The following is a 22404-nucleotide window of genomic DNA, read 5'->3' as shown; positions in this document are numbered from 1 at the left end:
GGCAGCCGTGGCCAGGATTTGATCCCGCTTGAATATCATCTGTTGGATATAACAAAGATGTGTCGCACTCAGTGCAACAGTCACACCTCGTCAGATGCGACCTTGTCATAACAAAGCATGACTGTAATGAAAACATTTTACGATTATGCAGTCACCATCTCAAAACCCACGAAAGCACATATGTATCATGTTTAAAAACAGCGCTAAAGAGGTACACTGGACAACACAATAGAGGATGGGACACGCACAGCACTGTAGTAGATATGCAGTAGTAGATATGTAGATATGATGTAGTACACATCTAGGAGAGTCCCGGCGCCAACAACACTGAGAAGTGAGAGTGACTCCTATAGCCCACCTTGCAAAATTGGGAAAGCGGAACAGTGGGTGGCTTTCGCAGGAGTGAGCGCAACTTTTGTTAACCAACTGCATTTTGACTTTTTCACCCCTTACGAAAATAAAATGTTGCATTAATAAGTTGCGACATCTGTGGCTGCTGCAAATCCTAGTGCTAGCTAGTCTATGTTCGGTGTTGGTGAAGGAAACGGGATCTTTCGTTGCTGGACTACCAGGGTAGCTCAGTCGTTTTGGCATTGCGTTCCTTAGCTCAGGGTTGTGGGTTCTATCGCAGCCGCGGCATCCACATTCTGACGGGGGTTAATATGCAATAATGCTGGTGTGCTTAGATATTTAGGTGCACGTAAAGAAACTCCAGGTGGATGGAATTGATCTGGAGTCCTCCACTGCAGCAAGCCTCATATTCAGATTGTGCTTTAGGCACGTAAAACCCCACAATTAAATTTTTTGCAGTATCCACGACCAGAATGCAGGCCGTCTGGCCCACGGAGAGTTGGAAGGCTTTTTCATCCCCTGCACACCGAGGGGCTGCCTTGAATTGATCAAGCGTTCAGGTAAATTTACATTCATCTTTGTTGTTTACCTTAGAGAAGCCCATTCTCTAAGTACTGCCAAGTAATGCTAAGAGAAGCACTGAATCAGTTTAGAGTGATGAAGTATTCTTGAAAAACTGTACTATTGTTTATTCCATGGTAATATTAAAGGGAAAATGGTGGTTGAGATTGTTAAGAGCCCTTAAAAGGCCCATCACCAGGCCCCATAGCAAATTTTAGTTATATGCTAGAGCATTCTTGCTGTAAAATTGTTTCATTAATAGCAGAGATAACAATATTTGAAATGTCGCGAACCCATGATTTAGGGAGGCGAGTTTCACTGCCAACATAGACTGGCCTCGTCTGCCCTCTGCGAGCAAAATCTGTTCTCTACATTGTCCCATATCGGAGCAGGACAATCGCGTCATGTATGTGTTGCCAGCAGTGGCGTAGCTAGGTCGTCTGGCACCCGGGGCCCATAGGTCTTCTGTCACCCCCCCGGGTGTAGCCGGCGGAAAGAGGGGTGTCTTCAGACATATGATGCATATGACACCCCCCCCGCTGGCCCTTTGCACCTGGGGCCCAAGGCCCCCTGGCCCCCCCTGTTGATACGCCACTGGTTACCAGCCATATTTAGACTGGCAGTGCAAAAATGAAATGGCTTTTCTGTCTTTTTGAGATCACAGGCATACCTAGTAGTATTTTTCATTTAACTCAAACAAGCAATCGTTGTATTACGGAGAATGTTCTCACGACCACAAAATCGGCCAATAGCTGCTGTGGGTTCAGCTACCTGAGGATGCTGCATGATGAAAGTGCAGAAGTGAGAGCAAGCAATTTTTCTCTGCTTTTGACTCAAGATTGTTAGTTCCTGCGTGCAGTGCAATAATATTTGGCTCAAATGTTCACAGGAGTCTCACAAACATATCGGCAATGTTTTCTTACTATGTTCGAAAAGTGTATCAGGATCCCCTTAAAGTCCAGAAGTGCGAGGTAAAGACACCAAAGATGTTGAAATCTCTATTATTGTGAAGTCATTGTTATGTGCAGTCTTTTTATTGTAAACAGCGCAAGGTCTCAAAGCTTGACCAGTTAATTTTTGTACAACATGAACAGCGCAGACAGCAGGACGATGAGGAGGAGATACAAATAGTGCAGACATGCTGTTTGCACCGTTTCTCTCCTGTCCCGTCAGTACTGTACGCAATGCTAAGTCCACATTCATGTTTGTTTGGTGTTTGCATTTGTCTTTTGACTGCAATCAATCCAAGACTGCCATTGCAACGTGTCTGAATCGTTCCTCGTCGGCTGAACAGGTGTCCCTATTGTGGGTGCTCGAGCCACGGTCCTTGGCCGGAGCAAGATTGTGGGTTCTCCGATGTCCTCACTGCTGCTGTGGAACCACGCCACAGTGACCACTTGCCACTCAAAGACCAAAGACCTGCCATCAGTGGTAAGAAAGCTCGGACAGGTGTGCTCGGCTCAGGCGCAGCTGGTCTGAGCTGTTCACACGCAGTTTTCAAATAAACATGTTAGGCAAGCTGTTTTCATTTAGGGGTAGATGAAATTGACGTAAGCTGACGGCTTATTGTTCGGAACAGACCACAAGCTAATACTGTTTGCCAACTAAGGGGTTTCATAGTTGCTCTAAAAATATGTGTCATGTTCTGGATACTTTTAACAACGACAAAACTGTCTTGGCTTTTTGTAGCCAACACTCAGGGATGAGGGCTAACAGTTATTTTGGCTGCAAAAGGAGAATGAGTTGCTTGCCCTAAGATTTACGAACTTTTGTTTTTTGAGCTAACATTCAGTATTTACAACTTGGTATATTTGTGATAAATATGACAAGGAGTGCCAAATTTGCTTTTAGGCAAGAAATGCTTATGACGCATGAATTTGAATATGATGTGTTCGCATATAAATACTAGTAGCTTTCCCTTTTAACATTTAATCTCATTGAGAACCCTAATGGGAGGTGCACTTGTTCAGCCACTAATGTCTTGCCTGGACCAGGACGAATTTTTCTTCAACTGCGAGGCTATTCTTTCGAGAAACCCGTATGGGTTTCCTTTGTAGCAATTGCTACGATTGGGTGGATGTCTCATTTTCTCTTTATTAATTCTGTGCACCTTGTGGGTTTCTGCAGAAATATTACGTCAAAACTTGTACCTTTTTATGTTGCACAAAGGAGTACATGACTATACAAAGTGACAAAAAGGCACAAAATAAATTAGGACCACCCTATAGCATTTTGCTGAACAAAAACAATGTAGCACACTAGAAGTGTCACATTATACCCCGGAAGGAGGAAAATGAACCTGCAGCCTGTGGTCTAGTTGTCATTTGGTGTCGCAGCTGTTTCACCCTGAATTAGGTTGCATGTGCGTGGTAGGAACCCATGCTGCACATGCTACAGTGTCACAAGCAATACAGATTACGAAAAGACTTTGGTGCCTGTGTATTTAAGAGAGGGCTTCTCTTCATCAAAGACAAATAGATGGCCGTGCACAGCACAATAGCTTGTAGAAGCAAAAGTCAAATGGCACTGTACTGTCCTGCCATAGTGCTGCAAATGAGTACTGTTTTGTTTGTTTTGCACCTTGCGGCGCTCATTGTTTTTGTTGTGGCCCTGTGAAGGTGAGCTCATGACTAGTGAAGTGAAAAGCTTCTGGCTTGCCAAGACGTATGTGGTGCTGAGTCTACCCTTTTTGATTTCAATGTGTGATATGTGTTGAGCTGCCCATACATGAGAGAGAGAGAGAGAACAACTTTAGTGAAAATGCCTGCAGAGTCGGTTAGGCTCCCTCCACGCAGGGAGGACAAGCTTTCACCGCGACGCGGCCACTACGTCAGTCTCGTGCATTGTGCTCCTCGAGGTCTGCGTGCCTCGCTACTTCTGGGGATCCGAGAGGGTCGCCGCCCCCTTCCTGGGGGTGCTGCTCCCTTCTCCTCGGTTTCGCGCGGTCGCTGCCTCTCTAGAGCTGCCGAGACCTGCTGGACGGCCTTGAGTTGTGTCTCTTGGTCATAACTCCTCGTTGCAGCCTCTAGCTGCGGCGGGATCGTTGTCTTCTCGCTGGCTTCACGCGGATTTATACTACAGTCCCAAAGGATGTGGGCCGCGGTGGCTCTCTCCTTAGCGCACAGTCTACAAACGTCACTTGCGTACACGCTCGGACACACGTGCTTAGCTAGCACCGGGGTGAGCAGGGACCCCGTCTGTAATTGCCTGTATAGCACTGCCTCCTTCCGGGTAAGCCCCGGATGAGGTGGCGGCATAGTCTGTCTGTTAAGTCTGTACCACTTCACTATTTCGTTGAAGGTGGTCATCTTGTCCTTGGCACTGCACCGCGACCAACACTCCGAGTCGGCCGTGCTTGCAGCTGCGCGTCCTCGCGCGGCTGAGTTGGCCGTCTCGTTGTGGTTCACGTTCCCGCGTTCCGACACGTCACTGCCCATGTGGGCCGGAAACCACTTGATCACCACAGGTCTTTTGTGTTCGATGTGTTCGGCCTTGCGCAGTATGCGCGCGGCCTCACTACATACCCTACCCTTGGCGTAGTTCTTCACTGCCGTTCTAGAGTCACACAACACTGTAGTGCATCCGGGGTCGGAGATGGCCAAGGCGATGGCCACCTCCTCCGCCCGGTGTGCCTCTCGAGTCCGGACGCTCGCCGCAGTCTTCGTTGCACCCGTCGATGCCCCGACAGCCACCACCGCATATGCGTCGCTGCTCCCTCGATACTCCGCCGCGTCCACGTAGACGGCTCATTCTTCTCTGGCGTGGAGGTCCACGAGAGCCCTGGCCCTCGCCAACCTCCGCTCCTTGTTGTGCTCGGGGTTCACGTTCCTCGGGATCGGGTAGACCCTGAGCTTTCTGTTGATGCTATCCGGTATAGGTACGTCTTCCTGCTGGTTGGCTTCCCTCGGCTCGAGGCCAAGGTGACACATATTTTTAGACAAAGGGGAGGTTGTGCATTTAGATAGTTCCAAAATGCTACAAACAGTCTAACGTCGGTACAGATTATGTGAAGGGCTTCACTTCTGCTAATGTTTGCCATCTATAACTGGTGACATCATTCCTTAGCTCAACTGCTTTGTTTCCCATAGTGCCGTGAAGCCGACATCTTGGTGGTGGCCATCGGCCGCCCACGGATGGTCAAGGCTGAGTGGGTCAAGCCTGGCGCTGTGGTGATTGACTGTGGCATCAATGCCATCCCAGGTATGCCGTGCTCCAAGCTTCACTGCTTGGCTCAGACTTGTAGCCTGCTTCTTCTAGTCCACTTTATACCCGTGCAAGGTCTTCATATTTAAAGTGTACAAGATGATCATAAGCTTAAAACATTGTAAGGATAGGTGGTAAGAAATTTCTGTTTAAAGGCCATGCCCCACAAGCTTTTCAACAGCAGGACACATTGCTCAATAGAGAATCAGCTCGATTTCATCGCATCCTTTTTTTTCTTAGTTCATACCAAACATAAAACATGCTGATTGCATTTGCTGTGGAACACTATTCAGCATTTTGCTGTGACCCTTGACTTTCTGAACCTGTTTTAAGCGTGCCTTGTTCAGTGTTTCCTGGCATTCTATTCCACCTTCACAGCAGCCCTTCCTTGCTAACAAACTTGCAGATGCAACGAGAAGCTCGGGCACCCGGCTTGTTGGTGATGTGGACTTTGATGAGGTGAAGAAGGTGGCATCTTACATCACGCCCGTCCCAGAGGGTGTTGGGCCCATGACAGTCGCCATGCTCATTAGCAACACTGTTGAGTCAGCCAAACGCTGCCTCAAGGCATCTCTTAAGGTGACTAATTCTTCGTAGAACAAGCTCTTGGCATGAAAATTCTAGTGCATTGGCTAACTGTGCAGTGGAGCATTATTAATGAATAAAGGGGGGGGGGGGACCTTGCGGATTTCCGCAGAACTACTACGTCAGCATTATTAATGCTTTAATGACACAAACCTGTGGCTACACAGCTTGAAAGCGTTTTGCTCTTGATATATATATATATATATAACATGTTAAGACTACGCAGTTACCTTAATTCTCCACTATAGGAGTGGAAAAATATCAATCAAGAAAGGAGTTAGCCAAGAAGACACATTCTCCAATGGCTATTCACTGCATACTTAAAAGGAATATTCAGGTTATTAGACTGGAAAGGACTATGATTGAGAATCAATGGCGAATATCCCAGTGACCTGCAGAGGACATTGCCCTGTTCAGCAACGCTGGGGATGAATTTCAACAAATGATTGAGGACCTTAGCCATAATAGTAGGGTAGAAGATTTATATGCAGAAGACACAAGGTAATGCCCACAAGCCTGGCAAGAGAACAAGCATTCATGATTGGCAGTCAGCTTCTAGAATCTGTGCAACAGTATGTTTATATAAGCCAATTACCCTCATGAGAAGCAAATTTACAGAAAAATAAAAATGGGTTGGAGTTAATATGGCAGGTTATGCCATATTAAGCGATACAAGCGATGTAACGGAAAATATTAGGTGTAATGTTAAGATACGGGAAGACCAGTGTGGATTAGAGAGCAAATGGGGGTAACTGATATTCTGGTTCACATTAAAAGGATGATATGGAGCTGGTGCGCATCTGCTAGTTACAGAATGTGTGCCAAAGTGAGGTAAGCACATTCGAGGACAGCAGAAAACCAGATGGCATAATGAAATTAGGAAATCGGCAGGCGTAGCTTGGAATTAGCTAGCACTAGACAGGTGTAATTAGAGATCACTGAGAGAGGCCTTTGTCCTGCAGTGGGCATAAGAATAGCCTGATAACTATATTCCGTATTTCTTTCCTGCTCTGATAAGCACTGATAAGTTCTTGGCCTGATTATGAAGGAAATTGTGCAGAGTCATGAAGCCTGCAGATTATTCAGCGAACCCTGTTAGATTCAATGTAATAGGCATGCGGTTCCTAATGTCGTGAAGAGACTCTGAAAAAACTTGTTTGAGGTATTTTAGTAAATTACCCTACTACAGTATCAAGAAGGCTACTCTTGCCCTGAAAAGAGCCAGAAAAGGTGCAAAAATGAGACAAGTGTCAATGCCACAACTTTGAAGTTTCTGCACCAACTCTCCATACAAATTTTGATGGTGTCTGCTGTGGCCTAATTAATGTTATGGTGACAAGACCTACATTGTAATCTAATAGAGTCAAAAACTGAGATTTGCAAGTTTTAAAATCTTTTATCGAGCCAGAACAGCACAATTACAAAAAAATACTTTGAAATTCGTGACGTCTCACTGACTTACTGGTGCTGAATTCATGGTGCAAAATTTTTAAAAAATTGAACTTTGACCTCTGTTTTGTCCCCATTATGAACATTTTACTACAGAATCAAGTGCTGTAGTGTTTCGAAAGAATAGTTTATTCATCTGAACTGCATCAGTGTTTCTATTTAATGTTTTGTCTAAAACTAAATTGTGCAGTCTGGTGACTTGGGTACACTTTTTCTGTAACGATCCCTTAAACATTTTCGTAAAGATATTACTTGTGAGTTTTTGCACCCATAATTGTAACAGTTTATATGAGATAAAGACATGTTAATTAACAAGGTAGTACACTGTCTGGCTTAAGCACTTATCACTTTTAAAGCTTGTTTCATGTAGTGTGTCATTTCCTCATTCTGTATAAATTATGTGATTGATTGTTCCATCGTATATATTACAAGGCCTTTTGTTTTATTTTGCAGCAATAAATGCCTATGTGCCTGCCAACAAAGACAACACTACAGATTTGGAGGCAGATGTTCAAGTTTGGCACGAGCTCTGAACAAATCTTTTCCCCTTTTAAGTGAAGTGCCTCTGCTATAGATCAATAAAAGTTGTACCAAGCAGCAATGATCCCTTTGCCATTTCTAGACTTCTGTGAGGATTACAATTTTTGGTGAGCAGCTTTTTCAACTTCAGTGCAGCTGCCAAGGCTTGTCGAGCAGTGTGTGTTTTCCTGAATTGCAGCATCACTTTAATGTGTAACACTCCCTCAAGGGACACAAGGTTGCAGTGTGAGTCAAGGCTGAGGTGACAGAGAAAGATATTGCCATCTGAAATGAACTGTATTATTGCCCCTGTTTCTTGCACAAACTTGCAGTCCGTACAGCAACTCGCCTACTTGCGTGTAATGAACCCCCTGTTCGAATGGAAAGTTGTCAAGGAGATCTTGTTCCAAGGAATAATTCAACAGTAACTAATTACCCACCATGTTCCTGTAAATAAAAATATCTGTATATGCATTGAAGGTCTCAAGCGCTGTAAAAACTACAGTTGAACCTTGTTATAAAGAATTAGAAGATCACTTGAAAGTAGCTTCTTTAATCCAATATTCATTATGAGTGTATATGTGCTATATAGTGATATTGGCTAGAAACGTTTTATATTTTTGGTTATATTTGATAATTCATCTTATCTGTCCGTTATATCAAGGTTTGACCACATGCTTCTCAAAAATAAAATGATGGCACCTGGTCAGTACGGATGTTGCCAAACATTCTGATGCTGAAGTTGGTCTACAATTGCGGCCATGGCAATGCCTCGACAACATCATCTTGACAACATGACGCAGACCAACATATACTGTAGTCATGCACTTGCCAGGCAAAGTAACAACATGGGCTATTAGATAAATGTTTAACAAGAGCGCTACGCGTGTCTGCCTACGCTTGCATGTGGAAGTTGCAGCGATCACTGGAGCAGGCCAATGTATCCATGACAACCTGAAGCATCCACCTGCGTACCGAAACTGGCTCGTAGAAACCGGCGTTACATGTAATTCTGTAGGAGAACAGGGCAGAAATCTGACTGGGAGGTGCAAGGAAGAGAAAGAGGGTGCTGTACTTTCAACAAAGCATTTACGTTGCTGTTGGACATTTTTTATACTGGTCACTACAACAAAACAAGAAAGATTGCTAGAGAGCCGATGTTTTATTGCAATAGCAATTATATGGATACTTACGGTGAATTTTCGCCATCATCACAGTTTTCCGTGTACATCGAGGTAGACTTTTATGCCACCTGTTTACTTATGCCATATATGCAAGGTAGATGCTATACTATTCACCTGCCGAATTGCCGCGAACGAGGTCTAATTCTTGACTGAATTATTCCTCAGTTTTTGGAATTGTGGAGTGCAAACCAGTCGTAAAAGAGTTCATTCACATCACATGCCTTTTATGTGAAACGTCTGACTATTCAAAACTATAAAACAACATTGGTGCTCGCACTCGGAAAGTAAGGTAATTTCACTGGCGGCTTTTGCGATATGCCACTACAGGCACGGTAAAGCTCCTTTAAGGGTACCACATATTTTAGCACACCCACACGTCTTGTAGTCTGAGCGCCGTCTGAGAAATTCAAGCTCCACATGAAACCTTGCTATTGCTGTCAGTGCCCCGCCTTTGGCCGTAACTTTCAATTTTAAGGACTGCCAATGCGTGACAGTGACATGAGAAGCAGTATTTATGCACAATTTTCTTGTTTTGTTGCGATAATCAATATAAAAGCCGTCTAGCTGTCTGTCATTTATAATGATGGTCTTCATTGGCATCCCCTTCGAAACAGCGGTGACATTGTCACCTAGCCTGCTTGAGGTAATTCAACAAAGCACATTTTGTTGAAAGGACAGCGCTGCGTCCGTCTTTGTGCCTTTATTCATCTTAGTTTTCTGCACTGTTCCTCCGTATGATCAATGTGCAACAAGCCAAACTGGAAACGCTGCTAAATTGTTCATGGCACTCTGACATTTGCGAGTACTTTTGCTAGGTCATGAGCATTTAAACCTTCTAGTGCAATAAATTGAAAGTCAAAAATGTCATGTCAGTACTCTGTCACTGCATGTGTGCCCTTTTGTTTGCCCATTATTTACTGTAATGCAAGTTGTTTAATAGCTATAATACCTCCATATGCCGATATTTTCATAGAAAATTTAATTTGACCACATTTATTGCATCCTAAGAGTCGTGAAAAGCGTAAGCTGTAGATTTAGAATTTAGAATTTACGACATTTTGTGAAGTTAACAAAATGTGAGCTCAATGCGAGAACTCTCTACAGAGTTGTCAGATCTGAGAACGTGAACTATTTCACTAGTGCACTCGGAAAGCACCTATCCTAGCACTTGAAAAATATGCCTAATGTAAAGCAGCGAAAAACAATGAAACAGCTTGTTGAACCACTATGCATGATAGCATACTGACACACAGAGAAGACACCCAGCCGTCTACACTCAAGTCGACATCGCTTCCGAGATTACGGCGTAATGTCCGGAGCGATGATACCGGTGTTAGCAACGGCACGGGCACGTGATGAGATACGGCGACGAGTGGTGTTAAATACCCCGCGCACCCATGATCAGACCATATAGGTGTTCTGTGATCAGACTGCGTAGTGTCTAAACATAGGTGCAATATAAAAGGCATGTTGCTTTGGTAGCACCATTATTATTTCCTTTATTGTTCACATGCGGCACAAAAAAAAAGTAAACGTCTTTTTCTCGTTTGCGTGTGTGCGTTTCGGTCCTTCCGTGCAGATGGAGTTCTTCTACGAAATAAACTTACGCGGTTTCGTTTTAACGTTTCAGGAGCAAATGTGGAACGGTTGGAACTGGTTGGAACCATTATTTTTAGTTCGGGAGCTGAACCTTTAATAAACCGTTTTGTGTGTGTGAACCGGAACGAAAAACAGAACTTTCGGTTCGGCACTCGGAAATGTCTGTGTCGTCTGCTAACCGTACTCTCGCAGCAACACGGAGGGACCGAGAGTGTTTACATACAACTTCTTGTCTGCTGCTGAATTTAATGCAACTTGCGTCGGCGAAATTAAGGCATAATCGCCATTCCAGACTGTCCCGCTGTTATCACGCAACAGGTGTTTCCTTCGCGCGTGTTTTGTCGCTGGCGCGCCCCGCCCCGCTAGAGCGTTGCAGTGCGGCGCGAGGCTTAACGAAGGCGCCGCCGTCTTTCCTCTTTGTGCGTTTTCTGCCCCCCCCTCCCCCCCCCCACTTCTTCGGAGGCACCAATTCTGTAGCAGACGAAATCCGGCCGTCGTCTGCGATAGCCGCAACCGTCGAAGCTGGCGCCTCTTCCAAGGGCATAAACGGCGCTTCTCTGCTGCTATCTTGTCCAGTAGCGAATGTGCTGTCCTGACCGCTTCGACCCGTTTCTCAGGAAGTCGCTTCCCCGGACGCCGACCATAACCATGGTAATTGTTACGGCTGCATGCGTCGATTCTTTTATGGACGTGATCGTTGACGACTTGCTCGGATATCTGTATTTCTCTCCCGTTTCTTCGCGCGCTTAAAGGAATGTGAGCGCGAAATGTAATTGGCCCGGAAAGCCGGTTTCCACCGCTCGCTCGGTTTGTTTTCGTTTGGTTGTAGCTCTTGCCCGTGCGAAAGTTACACGTCTATCGCATATATTCGTGGGCTCGCGTTACAAGACAGCTCACAGTCGTCTTAATCATTTGTTTCTTTCGTTTCCCTTGACGAGCTCGCTTGATCGCAGAACTTTCAGTTGCCAAATTTGGGCGGGAAAACTGCCCGTAGCTGGTCTGCGTGGATGTGAAAAAAAGGCAAAAGACTTGTTCGACCTTACGGTGTGTCATAAACCAATTTCCAGCTAAGATGTGTATTTCGAGCAGTTGCAATAAGAATTTCAGTTGCCTGTAATTAAAGCACATACTTGAAAATGTTGCCCGCACCGCACATATGACTCGTCCGGTTGAAACCTTGCCCGCATATAAAGCTTTTGAGCGCTAGTTAAGAAAATGTTTTACAAAGGCTGTAACTCATCCACGCACGCCTTACTTCGCAAAAACGTTAACCCAGTGCCCCGCCCGGGCCTCTCCCGCCTATTTCTCGCTAAATGTTATCTCGTTTGTGTTCATAGTTTTTCCCAGGACAGCGGGATAAATTCTGCATTGTTCGTAAAACATGCAACGATCCGGAGCGCTCGCATACGTAATTTATTGGAGAGGCTGCAATTAAACCACTCACTTTGAACCTTTGCCTACACATGCATGACGCATTGCCTTGCCCTTACTTTCACAATACTTAAAGCAAGGCGCTTCGTTTAGATCATCGAGGGCACCGGGGGAACATCGTATAACGCATAGAAATACCGAAAAAAAACGAGGTTTCAATAATTATTTGTAACGCCCCTAATTAGGCTAAAAACGCTAAAATTTCGCGACATTGCACTTAAGATGCCCCCTATTTCTACTAAATCTAAACGTTGTACCACAGAGCTTTTTGGGGAGATTGGGAAGCGTAGCTGACAACGGTCGCAGGCCACTTTCGAGCACTTGTTAAATATTTCTTTTTTTCCAAAAGCTGTACTTCATCCACATGCGCTAAACTTCGCACACAAGTTTGCCGTAGCATTTCCTCCATGTTCGCTAAGTTTGATCGCAGTATAGACTTTGTAGCTATAGGCCATGGGCAGCAGGACAGGGGGTGGGACGTAGGGCACATGCCCTCCCCCTTCCGAAAGTTTTGTGTACCGTATGATATCTTCCATAAGACTACATGCGACGAGGCACTTTGACCTATTACTTCTTTGACTGATTGGCATGAACAAGCAATTCGTTTGATACAATCTTTATTGGCCTCGAGCTCCACCACTGGAAAACCTGGCGCCACCGTCGGCGTGACGTGCTAGGAGGGATCACGTGGACATAGCGGCCACGTCGGCTGCTTCGGGCGCGCCGAAGCGAGCTGAAAACGAGTTTAAATTCCCTCGTACGCTGCGGTTTTCATTTAGTGGCGAAATTTTCCCGCTTCGAGTGTCTCCTTTACAACGCTTGAAAGCACTACAATAGGTAGTGGCTGCCTTTGAAGGCGCGCAACATGGTAGGCTACTGCTCGGTGCCGCAGGGCCGGACGCACGTAACGGAGGCCGGTGTCGGCCTTATTCACACGTAGCCGCAGGACAAGAAGCTGTGTGAAGCTTGGCTCGCGAAACATAAAACCGGCAGTCATCGGCTACAACTCGGGTATGCAGCAAGCACAGACGCGAGGAAGATTTCTGCTACGGCGCCCGGTCTGCGATGTTCTCAAAACGCGCATTGAGACGCTCGCCTGAGTCCGCTGCCCGACTAATGTCATGACGGTTTGGTCTATGAACTTGCCGATACTATAGATACTGCCAAGTTCAGTGGAGTGGAAAGGCAGCGGTAAGAAGCACATTTAAAGAAAGCATGGCATATGGTCATGTTTGTGTTATGAATTAATGCACTGGATTACAAAAAAGGAGCAGCGGGAAATTGCACGCTGAGAACGCCGATAAACATACAGTGCGACGCAACTCGAGAAATAGTATTAAAAGGTCAAAGAATTTAGAAGAAAAAAAAGGTTGCATCGTCGCTACGGCACATCAAAGTCCCCGTAGGCGTCGAAGTCTCTACAATGAAATTATTTTTAAACAGCTCTGATAGCACCCACGCAACAATGGTTGCCTGTATACTGTCAAATGCTCATATTCTGCGGCCTAAAGCTCATGGCACGGTGCCAAAACGCGCGCGCGGAGAAAGCGAAACAGTGCGCGGACAATCACGCAGACACGCAGTGGATCGCTGCGAATCTGCGCGATCGCTGCATTGAGGCTTCGTTCTATCACGCTCCATTTAGTTATACAAACACTATAAAAACATATTTCACATAGTTTGCTCTCAGCGTTTACCTACCTTTCACGCAAGAAGCCGGCTCGGGAGACTCTATCGCGGCGACCGCGCGCAGTGGCGTTCACTGTACGTATTTGGTAAAGAGATGGCGGCTGTAAACGATTGTGTGCTTTCAGCTTGCCCAAGATTATTATTTAGACAGTAGGAAACTTCTCTCGTTTCGGAAGTATTTGCAGAAATGTCCGGGAGAGCTCGCGCGTGGTGTTTTCAATGAGCGCTGACAGCAAAACCTATGAGGAGCGCGCCACGTGATCCCTCATACTACGGCAGTGAGGCGCTTCCGATAGAGGGCGACTCCGTAACTCCTCGCCGCCAATAGACCCCAGAGCTATATTATAGGTGACTATCTCTTAATTATTAGTCGGATATATATATATTTGCATGATCGCCACGGTTTCGACCCGGATTGTTTGAAGGCAAACAACCTTTCGGCCGATGCGATATTAATAAATAAAAATATCTTCTTTGCATGAAGCGTTTTTTAAAGCACAAGTAGAACATCAGCAGCAAGCAAATCAGTTTATTCGCATATTTAGGACTCATTAGCGAGTGCGAATTACGTAGCAGTTTAGCCGAAAAGTTCTGGCTCCCTGAGCGACATATGTAAAGCGTATAGTCCACTGTACGTAGATTCTGGTGTTTCATATGTTCTATAACACCCGCCTTGGTTGCTCAGTGGCTATGGTGTTGGGCTGCTGAGCACGAGGTCGCGGGATCGAATCCCGGCCGCATTTGGATGGGAGGCGAAATGCGAAAACACCCGTGTACTTAGATTTAGGTGCACGTTAAAGAACCCCAGGTGGTCGAAATTTCCGGAGTCCTCCACTACGGCGTGTCTCATAATCAGAAAGTGGTTTTGGCACGTTAAACCCCATAAAAAAAATGTTCTATGGCGGCTGGGACGAAATTCGCTTTCGCTCCGCTCTTGTGATTGACCGCGCAACAGTCGGGACTATTTACGAATGAGGTCTATTCCAATTCGAAGACCGAGTCGAATAGGGCAATACTCGAGTAGTTATTCCAAAGTTTAGAATATGCGCCACACCCCTGTATACCTCTGAAGGACACTTATAGTGCCGAGACGCCGAGATGTCGCAGAACCAGGCGAGCAAGCTATGCCAGTGCTTCCTCAGGCTATGCAAACCCGCCGTGGTTGCTTAGTGGCCATGTTGTTGGGCTGCTAAGCACGAGGTCGCGGGATCGAATCCCCGCCACATTTCGTCCCCATCCCGCATTTCTATGGGGGCGAAAACAGCCGTGTACTTAGATTTGGGTGCACGTTAAGAGAACCCCAGGTGGTCGAAATTTCCGGAGTCCCCCTCTACGGCGTGCCTCATGATCAGGAAGTGGTTCTGGCACGTAAAACCGCATAATTTAATTTTTCGTTTACAAAGCCATACGAAAGTGACTGCGCTGCTCAGCGCATGAAAACAGACATGTAGCAGCTGGGATGGTCACATGTACGAGATGTATAGCGCGAAATGCCAGCACCTTATACAGCCAGGTGCGACGAAAATTGGAGACCTGTATACATCTTGGACGGTGGGAAAAAAAACAGAAACACAGTTCATTCGCATCACGCGACAGAGACCAGAGAGCGAAATAAGAAACTGTGTAGGACGGCCTATTTTATGTCGTGTAGTTAGGGTTAAACTGGATTTAACTGCATGTTCCGTCTGACAGAAATGAGGATAGTTAACGTTCGCAGCAGAAGGCACGCCCGCAGTATGCATCAACAACGCAGATGCGTCACACATTTACGCACGTTGTTAGATATGGCGCCGTTTCCTGAGGCTACTTCGAGTTCCCCAAACCACTTCGAAACGCAGCACAGCTAATTGAGGAATGCCGAAGCAGGAAAGCACACACCAGAGGAGCGGCCGAGCAAACAAGTTTAAGGCAACAAGTTCACGTGCCAACAAGTTCGTGCGCCGCCGGGATTAGCAGGTGGGCCTCCGACAATGGAGCATGAGCAGCCCTCCCCTTCTCCTCGTTAGAAGTGCATTGCCAGTCTGCGAGGCAAGACCGCAGAAAGCCGCCAGGTGTGACACCGCGACACGGGCGGCTACCATTGGCTGAAAGTGGCGTCATCGGAGCGGACTCTCCCATTGGTCAAACATGACGTGACTTACTGTGCGCGAAGTGTTTATAAGAAGCCTTCCAGAGAGACCTGAGCATTCTGGGACAGGCCCTGATTCCCTGATTCACCTCTCTCGAACTTCTTGCCGCGGGCCGCAGCGTCCGAGTTGCTGCCGGCCCGTAATGACAGTACGTCTGATACTTGTCGCTCACCTCCTTGTAAATAATGTAGAATAAATCCTCCCAAGTTTGGGTTTTCATTCCGCGAAGTCCGTCCCTCAACCCCTACATCTGGTTGGCAGCGGTGGGATCGCCTCCGAATGCATCAGCTGGTGGCAGCGCTACGGATAAACCTTCGTCGAGAGAGATCCTAAGGAACCGGGAAGAGCGAAGAAGAGAGAGCCTTCGTCGAAAGAGGTCCGAAGAAACTGGGAGTAGCGAAGAAGGAGCGAGCCTTCGACCCAGGGCGTCCGGAGGAACCGGGAACAGCGGACGAATGAACCGGATGGCAGGGTGCTGCAACCGTAAGTGAGCGCGTGGTTTTTTTCCTTATGATTCGCCAGACTCAAAGGTTGTGTGTTCAATTTTGATAGTTCTGGGAATCGGGAGTTTGATGCATTGTGTGTTTGCACAAATTAATTAAGGAAAACAGTTTTAGCCACCTGTCGGGGCAGCTGCCATGGATCTTAGAAGGTTGACGAGGTTAGACTTGTTGTTGGTGTGCGACGATTTGGGAGTTGAGGCGGACGAACGGATGAAAACGCCAGCTATCATAAAGTCGATTGAAGATAGTGGCAATGATGAGAAAAGCATTGAGCTTGCTTGGGAGGTGATACAGGAGCCACGGGAGCGTGCGCGTCGTGTACGTTTGCGAGAGCGTCGTGATCTTAGGTGTGAGCGTCACGGACGTGAGAATGAACGCGAACGTGAGCGAGAGGAAAAGTATGAGAGAGAGAAGGCAGCACTGATCAAAGAGATACAGGATTGTGATCAGTTATTGGCACAGAGACAACGGCTGTCTGAGAATTCTGTAGGTAGTACAGAGCGAAAGAATGAGGAAGCATCTAGCAGATTTTCGCCAGAAGCCGACGAGAAGAGTAGTGCCTGTGAGATTGGCTGCAGATTCTTAAGTGAAGGGAAAAGGCTAGCTGCTAACGATGCCTTAGTGGCAACAGAGGCCGTTAAAGGCCGCAAGGAGAGCGACGAGGTGCTGTGCCAACAGAAGACTGTAGAGACAGCTAGGCCAGCTGCGAACAAATTGGCACAGTTACCGAGCGTGTGCGTCGCTGGTAAGGTTAGCGAGGTTGCTAGCGAGGAAAAGGGTACTGTTGACGCGACAGACGCGAGCACCCATGTCAAGCCAGATCTGCGTGCAGAAGTGAAGTGCGAGCTGAGCGGTGCAGTTGAGGGTAATTCTCAGGATTGTGAGCTGCGTAGCTCAAGAGAATACAACTGCATTGTTCAGGGATCGGTGCGGCTCTCCGCCAGTCTAGATAGCCTAGATAGGAATGGTTCAGTTATTAATCATTCGGACTGTGCGCGTGAGACAGCGATCGATACCGACGGGCTGTGTGCCGATGCACAGCGTGAGCTGGGCAATGTAGCAGAGGGCAGTTCGCAAGAGTGCGAGTTGTCTTACTCGAGTAAAGCCTGCTGCATTGTGCCAGAGTCGGTTGAGCTGTCCGCCAGTCGAGGCAGAGAGAGTGTTGAATTAAGTGAGAATCACTCAGACTGTGCGGGTAAGAGACCGATCCGGGCCGACGAAACGTGTACCGGCCAGCACGAGGCACGAGAAGGCGACATGAAGGCGAGTGCAAAGAGAAAGCGCCGTAAAAAGAAGCGCGGTAAAGACCGAAAGTCGGTAACTAATGTAGCGCCGCCAAAGATGGCGAGAAACCCAAATGGGCAGGGCGCGAGGAGAAGAAAGGTGCGGTCGTCACTGACGATGTTGACGCATCCAGAATGGTCGAGCCACCGGTCAAAGGGGGACCGCGAAGAATGTTCTGCACGGACGCGGACAAAGGGCACGAGGCAGTTAAGCTCCTCGTCGTTCCGTAGTTCTTTTCACAGCTCAGCGTGCAGTTCGAAGAAACGCAAGGTGGCAGGACGAGACCAGGTGGGGAGTAGCGACGCGGTCAATCGAGTTTGTGTTGAAAGCGGGGCGCGAGGACGCAAATTGGCAGGAGACCGTAACGTCTTGGGGGAGCTGATAGTGAATCAGCCCTTTTGTTGTTTCTCGGCAGCCAGAGTAGCTTTCAGACCACGCCCACCCCGGGTTAGACTCAAAGTATGAGTCAGACATAAGCGTTTGGAAAGGGAGGCCAAGAGAGCTTCCGTAGAAGTAAAACGAGTTATTTTGTTTTATTTTTGAGCATCGGAAAGTTTTCGCGATTTGAGACTGAGATTTCTTTCAATGTGTAAGGTTTGAGCTTTGTGTTTTCGTTTGAGAAGCTCGAGATTTGAAAGATGCGTTTTAAGTAAACATGTAGTCTCGCGAGATGCTCATTAATAAGCAAATAGGCTTTCTTTTTGTAAGTGTGAGTAACCTAAAGGTCAAGGTTATCGTTCAGAGGCCTATGGTAAAGCGCGTGTGTTATTTAACCTGCTTTTTATGTGTTTTTGAATTTTCTAAGGTTAAGCGCGTAGATTTTCAGTGAGTGCATGATTTGCACGGAGAAGCGTTCTTAGTTCCATTAGCGCGTGTCCTGTGTGGACGGAAGGAAACAGACTTTATGACTGGGTTGCTAGTGTGTGTGGAGGGCAGCCGTATTCTGACTTCTCTGATAAGTACGCGTGGAACGAGTTATTAAAAGACGCATTATTTTAAGGGTTCTGCGGAGTGTGTAAGTCCCGCAAGTTTAATTGTTCGTTTATGTCACGTGTCCTGTTGGACTTTCAGGGAAGAAACGTGAGTAAGCGTGAATGCAAAGTTTGCCTACAACGCAAGTACGCGTTTTGTTTAGTGACCACAAGGCTAGTGCGCTTTTGATTACGTACTTGTGAGGTTGACCAGATTGTTCAGTGGCACCATTGCGTGCGATATGAACGCCACTGCGATAGATTGGAAACATGCTGTTCGTGTAGTTAAGGCTAAACCCCATTGACGCGATTTTGTGCGCGACAGCGACGAGCGACGGGTTCGCGCGACGGATCGGGCCGTCGCTTGAACAGATCGCTCGGTCTTGTCGCGCGATCGCTCGGTTTTGCAAATCTAGAATTCGTCGCTTGTCGCCCGGAAGTGCTATGAGCGACTAGCCAATAGCGCAAAGCCGGAACTGGATGTACATAACTTCAGTACTTCTGATTGTCGCACGGAACGAGCAAACGATTGAATTTTTATACGTGCAAGGATAAGAACCTAGTGCAAGACTTTCAGAAATATTGTATGCTGCTTTTTACAGTAAAATACATCAACTTAAGTTAATAAAGCACGCGTCACGCTAGTTTCGGCGCCTATATTGCTGCCCTCATACCGGCAACGCTGGGGAGACGTCGCTCGAAGTCGTCGCTCGCATGGGGTGCAACTTGTAGGCGACGAGCGAACGCGACAGCCATCTCCATCGCGTCGCTTGTCGCTGTCGCGTGCAAGATCGCTTGCATGGGGTTTATACTTTAGGCCACTTAAGTTATGTTCGGCTGTTTTCATTTGTTGTTTGCATCGTCAACGACCCTTTTGTTTTGCAACAACAATAGTACTCTGGTCTTGTCGGCATTCGAGGAGAAATGGATGGCTGTTTGGAGGGGTGGTTGGAACTGTTTTGTCAAAATTGGGGAACTAAAAGATCAGGGTTGATTTTGACTCAGTAATAGCCTGGCGAGTCAGGGGTGAAGAGCCTGCGCTTACGCGTGGTGCAGCGCTGTGTTGTTTTGTTTGTTTGACGTTTGTTCTCCAGGGCCCAGGATCCCGAGGGTTGTCAAACGAGGCTCGACCCCAGTACCCTGCAACTTCTTTCAGCGTTCCTCATGGCCAGCGAATTGAGTTCACCGGCCATTCAGAACTACCGGGGCGAGGACGAGCTGTTAGATATGGCGCCGTTTCCTGAGGCTACTTCGAGTTCCCCAAACCACTTCGAAACGCAGCACAGCTAATTGAGGAATGCCGAAGCAGGAAAGCACATACCAGAGGAGCGGCCGAGCAAACAAGTTTAAGGCAACAAGTTCACGTGCCAACAAGTTCGTGCGCCGCCGGGATTAGCAGGTGGGCCTCCGACAATGGAGCATGAGCAGCCCTCCCCTTCTCCTCGTTAGAAGTGCATTGCCAGTCTGCGAGGCAAGACCGCAGAAAGCCGCCAGGTGTGACACCGCGACACGGGCGGCTACCATTGGCTGAAAGTGGCGTCATCGGAGCGGACTCTCCCATTGGTCAAACATGACGTGACTTACTGTGCGCGAAGTGTTTATAAGAAGCCTTCCAGAGAGACCTGAGCATTCTGGGACAGGCCCTGATTCCCTGATTCACCTCTCTCGAACTTCTTGCCGCGGGCCGCAGCGTCCGAGTTGCTGCCGGCCCATAATGACAGTACGTCTGATACTTGTCGCTCACCTCCTTGTAAATAATGTAGAATAAATCCTCCCAAGTTTGGGTTTTCATTCCGCGAAGTCCGTCCCTCAACCCCTACAACGTGCGCTTACTTTTCGAGCGTATGTGAGGGGCTTTTGCCTTTCAACGGCACATCTTAAAATCGGGAACGCTCTTATTAAAACAACTCGAGCAATCTGGATGATATTTCCTTCTTTCTGGCGCTAGAAAAAGAGGACAAATCACAAACGAAAGAAGAAAGGCGTCACACATTTGCACATCTGCGTTTGTTCACCTTTCGAACTAGATATTCGAGGCGTTTTCTTTTCGGCGCCGGCCCGAACTATCGGCACATTGGAAATATTATACACATATGGCTCCGGCGATATGGGTTATTTTTCGGCGTTAGCAAAAAAAGAAAACGAGAAAGTCTCCGCATTGATGTCTCCGGTGGAAACATGATCGACTGATTACGTCAATGCACGACAACACAGATATCGAGAAGTGACAGCGCGCTAATTGTCAGGGTGCCTAATGTGGGCAAGAGCGGCACCTTAAATTTGGTGAACAAGGGTGGTTGCTTGGGCTAGTTGGTAATTCGTGGTAAAACACGACGAGCAGCGCGAAGTACAAGAACTCCGAGAGATGGCAAACACTGCGCTGACTTCCAAAAATATTACTTCGACTTCCAACTGCTTCCGGCGTGAATTTCGATGCGAATTGAATGAAGGCAGACGATGCCAATTTTCGATGCCAATTGAAAACGAAGGCAGACGCGAGTTTTGTTTATTGTTCTTGATTTAATATGCAGGGTGTTTCAGCGAACACTTTCAAAATTTTTTATGCGTTGCCTGTGGCAGGTAGCTCGTAGTTTATGAGCCCGTCTACTCGAAGCGGCGGACACACTACTTGCATAAAAAATTGAAATGCAAAAATCAACTAATTAACAATAATAAACTGTTTAGCTAATTACCTTATGATCCACATTGCAATTTACAAATACTAGCAGTGGAATTCGCAAGGCGGATCCACCTGGAACGAATTCTCAGGCCGGCACCAGTTTCGAGATATAAATTCCCGGACTTTGCGGAGAATTGCATTGGCGTTCCAATTACTTGTGTGATTCAATGCATGAAACGACGTTTTGTTAACAAATTGACTGGAACGCCAATGCATTTCTCCATAAAGTTCGGAAATTTAGATCTCGAAACTGGTGTCATTCTGCAAATTCGTTCCAAGTGAATCCGCCTTGCGAACTCCGCGTCTGGAATTTGTAAGTTGCAATATGGGCCATAATCTAATTAGTTAATAAACTTAATTAGTTAATTTTTAATAACTAGTAGATTTTGAATCTACATTTTTGTGCAAGTAGTGTCCGCCGCTTCGAGCAAACGAGCTCATGAACTAGAATTGTGACATCGGCGACAGGCAACTTTTAAAGATTTTTGAAAGTGTCCGCTGAAACACCCTATATGGTGTCCACATGTCGCACCTCGTATTTTTGGAAGTCAGCGCAGCGTTTGTCGTCTCTCGCAGTCCTTGTCCTTCGCGCTGTACGTCGTTCTTACCTTAAATTTGGCGTCGCATCTTCCATTTTATGGAACTGTGCAAGTGTTACACAGTAGCTGTAGTAAAGATATTACAAATGGAGAGACAGGACATATTCTTGTCTGATGCTGCGTGACTTTTGGTATAATAATTGGTGCGCTTCTGTCGGCAAGCTCAAAAAATTTCAGTGCCACTTTAATCGCGAAGCTTTTACAAATATGTTGTAACATCGAAACGCAACGATTAATTATTTTCGTCGGTAAAACATCACTTTCCCATTTTCTTATATATTTTGCATGTCTGAATGCAATAAATTTCTTCAATCCAGCGCTTTATGTAGAATGAGATCTTTCTGCTTCCGGCGTGAATTTCGATAGCACGCAGTATGTAACGTATAGTGTCCACACGCACGTCGCACCTCAGCGGCTCCCTCAGTGATGGAAACCGATATCGAATGCCATACTTTTGCGTCTTTCAGGAGCCGAAAGCGATTTCAGGAGCCAGAAATACGTCACAGTCACAATATCTTAATATCTTGCTCCTTGTGTCTCGAATCAGTGCATGGTGTCATCTAAGCGTCAAAGTACTTTACGTTTCGAAGAGTTTGCGCGCAGAATAGTGGAATGTGCGAGAAATTCGTCGTCGTTAATTTAATTTCTTCTAAATGCTGCAATATCT

At 46.7% G+C, this 22404-nt stretch overlaps 1 protein-coding gene across 1 annotated transcript in view; it reads left to right on the top strand.

Moving 5' to 3' along the window:
- Window positions 1-22404, top strand: part of pug (pug C-1-tetrahydrofolate synthase, cytoplasmic) — a 46498-nt gene that overhangs the window by 6473 nt on the left and 17621 nt on the right. The window contains exons 5-8 of the mRNA XM_065451500.2: window positions 811-911; window positions 2207-2343; window positions 5001-5112; window positions 5522-5708. Coding sequence (XP_065307572.2) covers window positions 811-911; window positions 2207-2343; window positions 5001-5112; window positions 5522-5708 — 537 coding nt within the window. The remainder of the gene's footprint in view (window positions 1-810; window positions 912-2206; window positions 2344-5000; window positions 5113-5521; window positions 5709-22404) is intronic.

The sequence above is a fragment of the Dermacentor albipictus genome, chromosome 10 (assembly GCF_038994185.2).
Source record: "Dermacentor albipictus isolate Rhodes 1998 colony chromosome 10, USDA_Dalb.pri_finalv2, whole genome shotgun sequence".
NCBI lineage: Eukaryota > Metazoa > Arthropoda > Arachnida > Ixodida > Ixodidae > Dermacentor > Dermacentor albipictus.
This window is presented reverse-complemented; position numbering and strand designations above follow the sequence as displayed.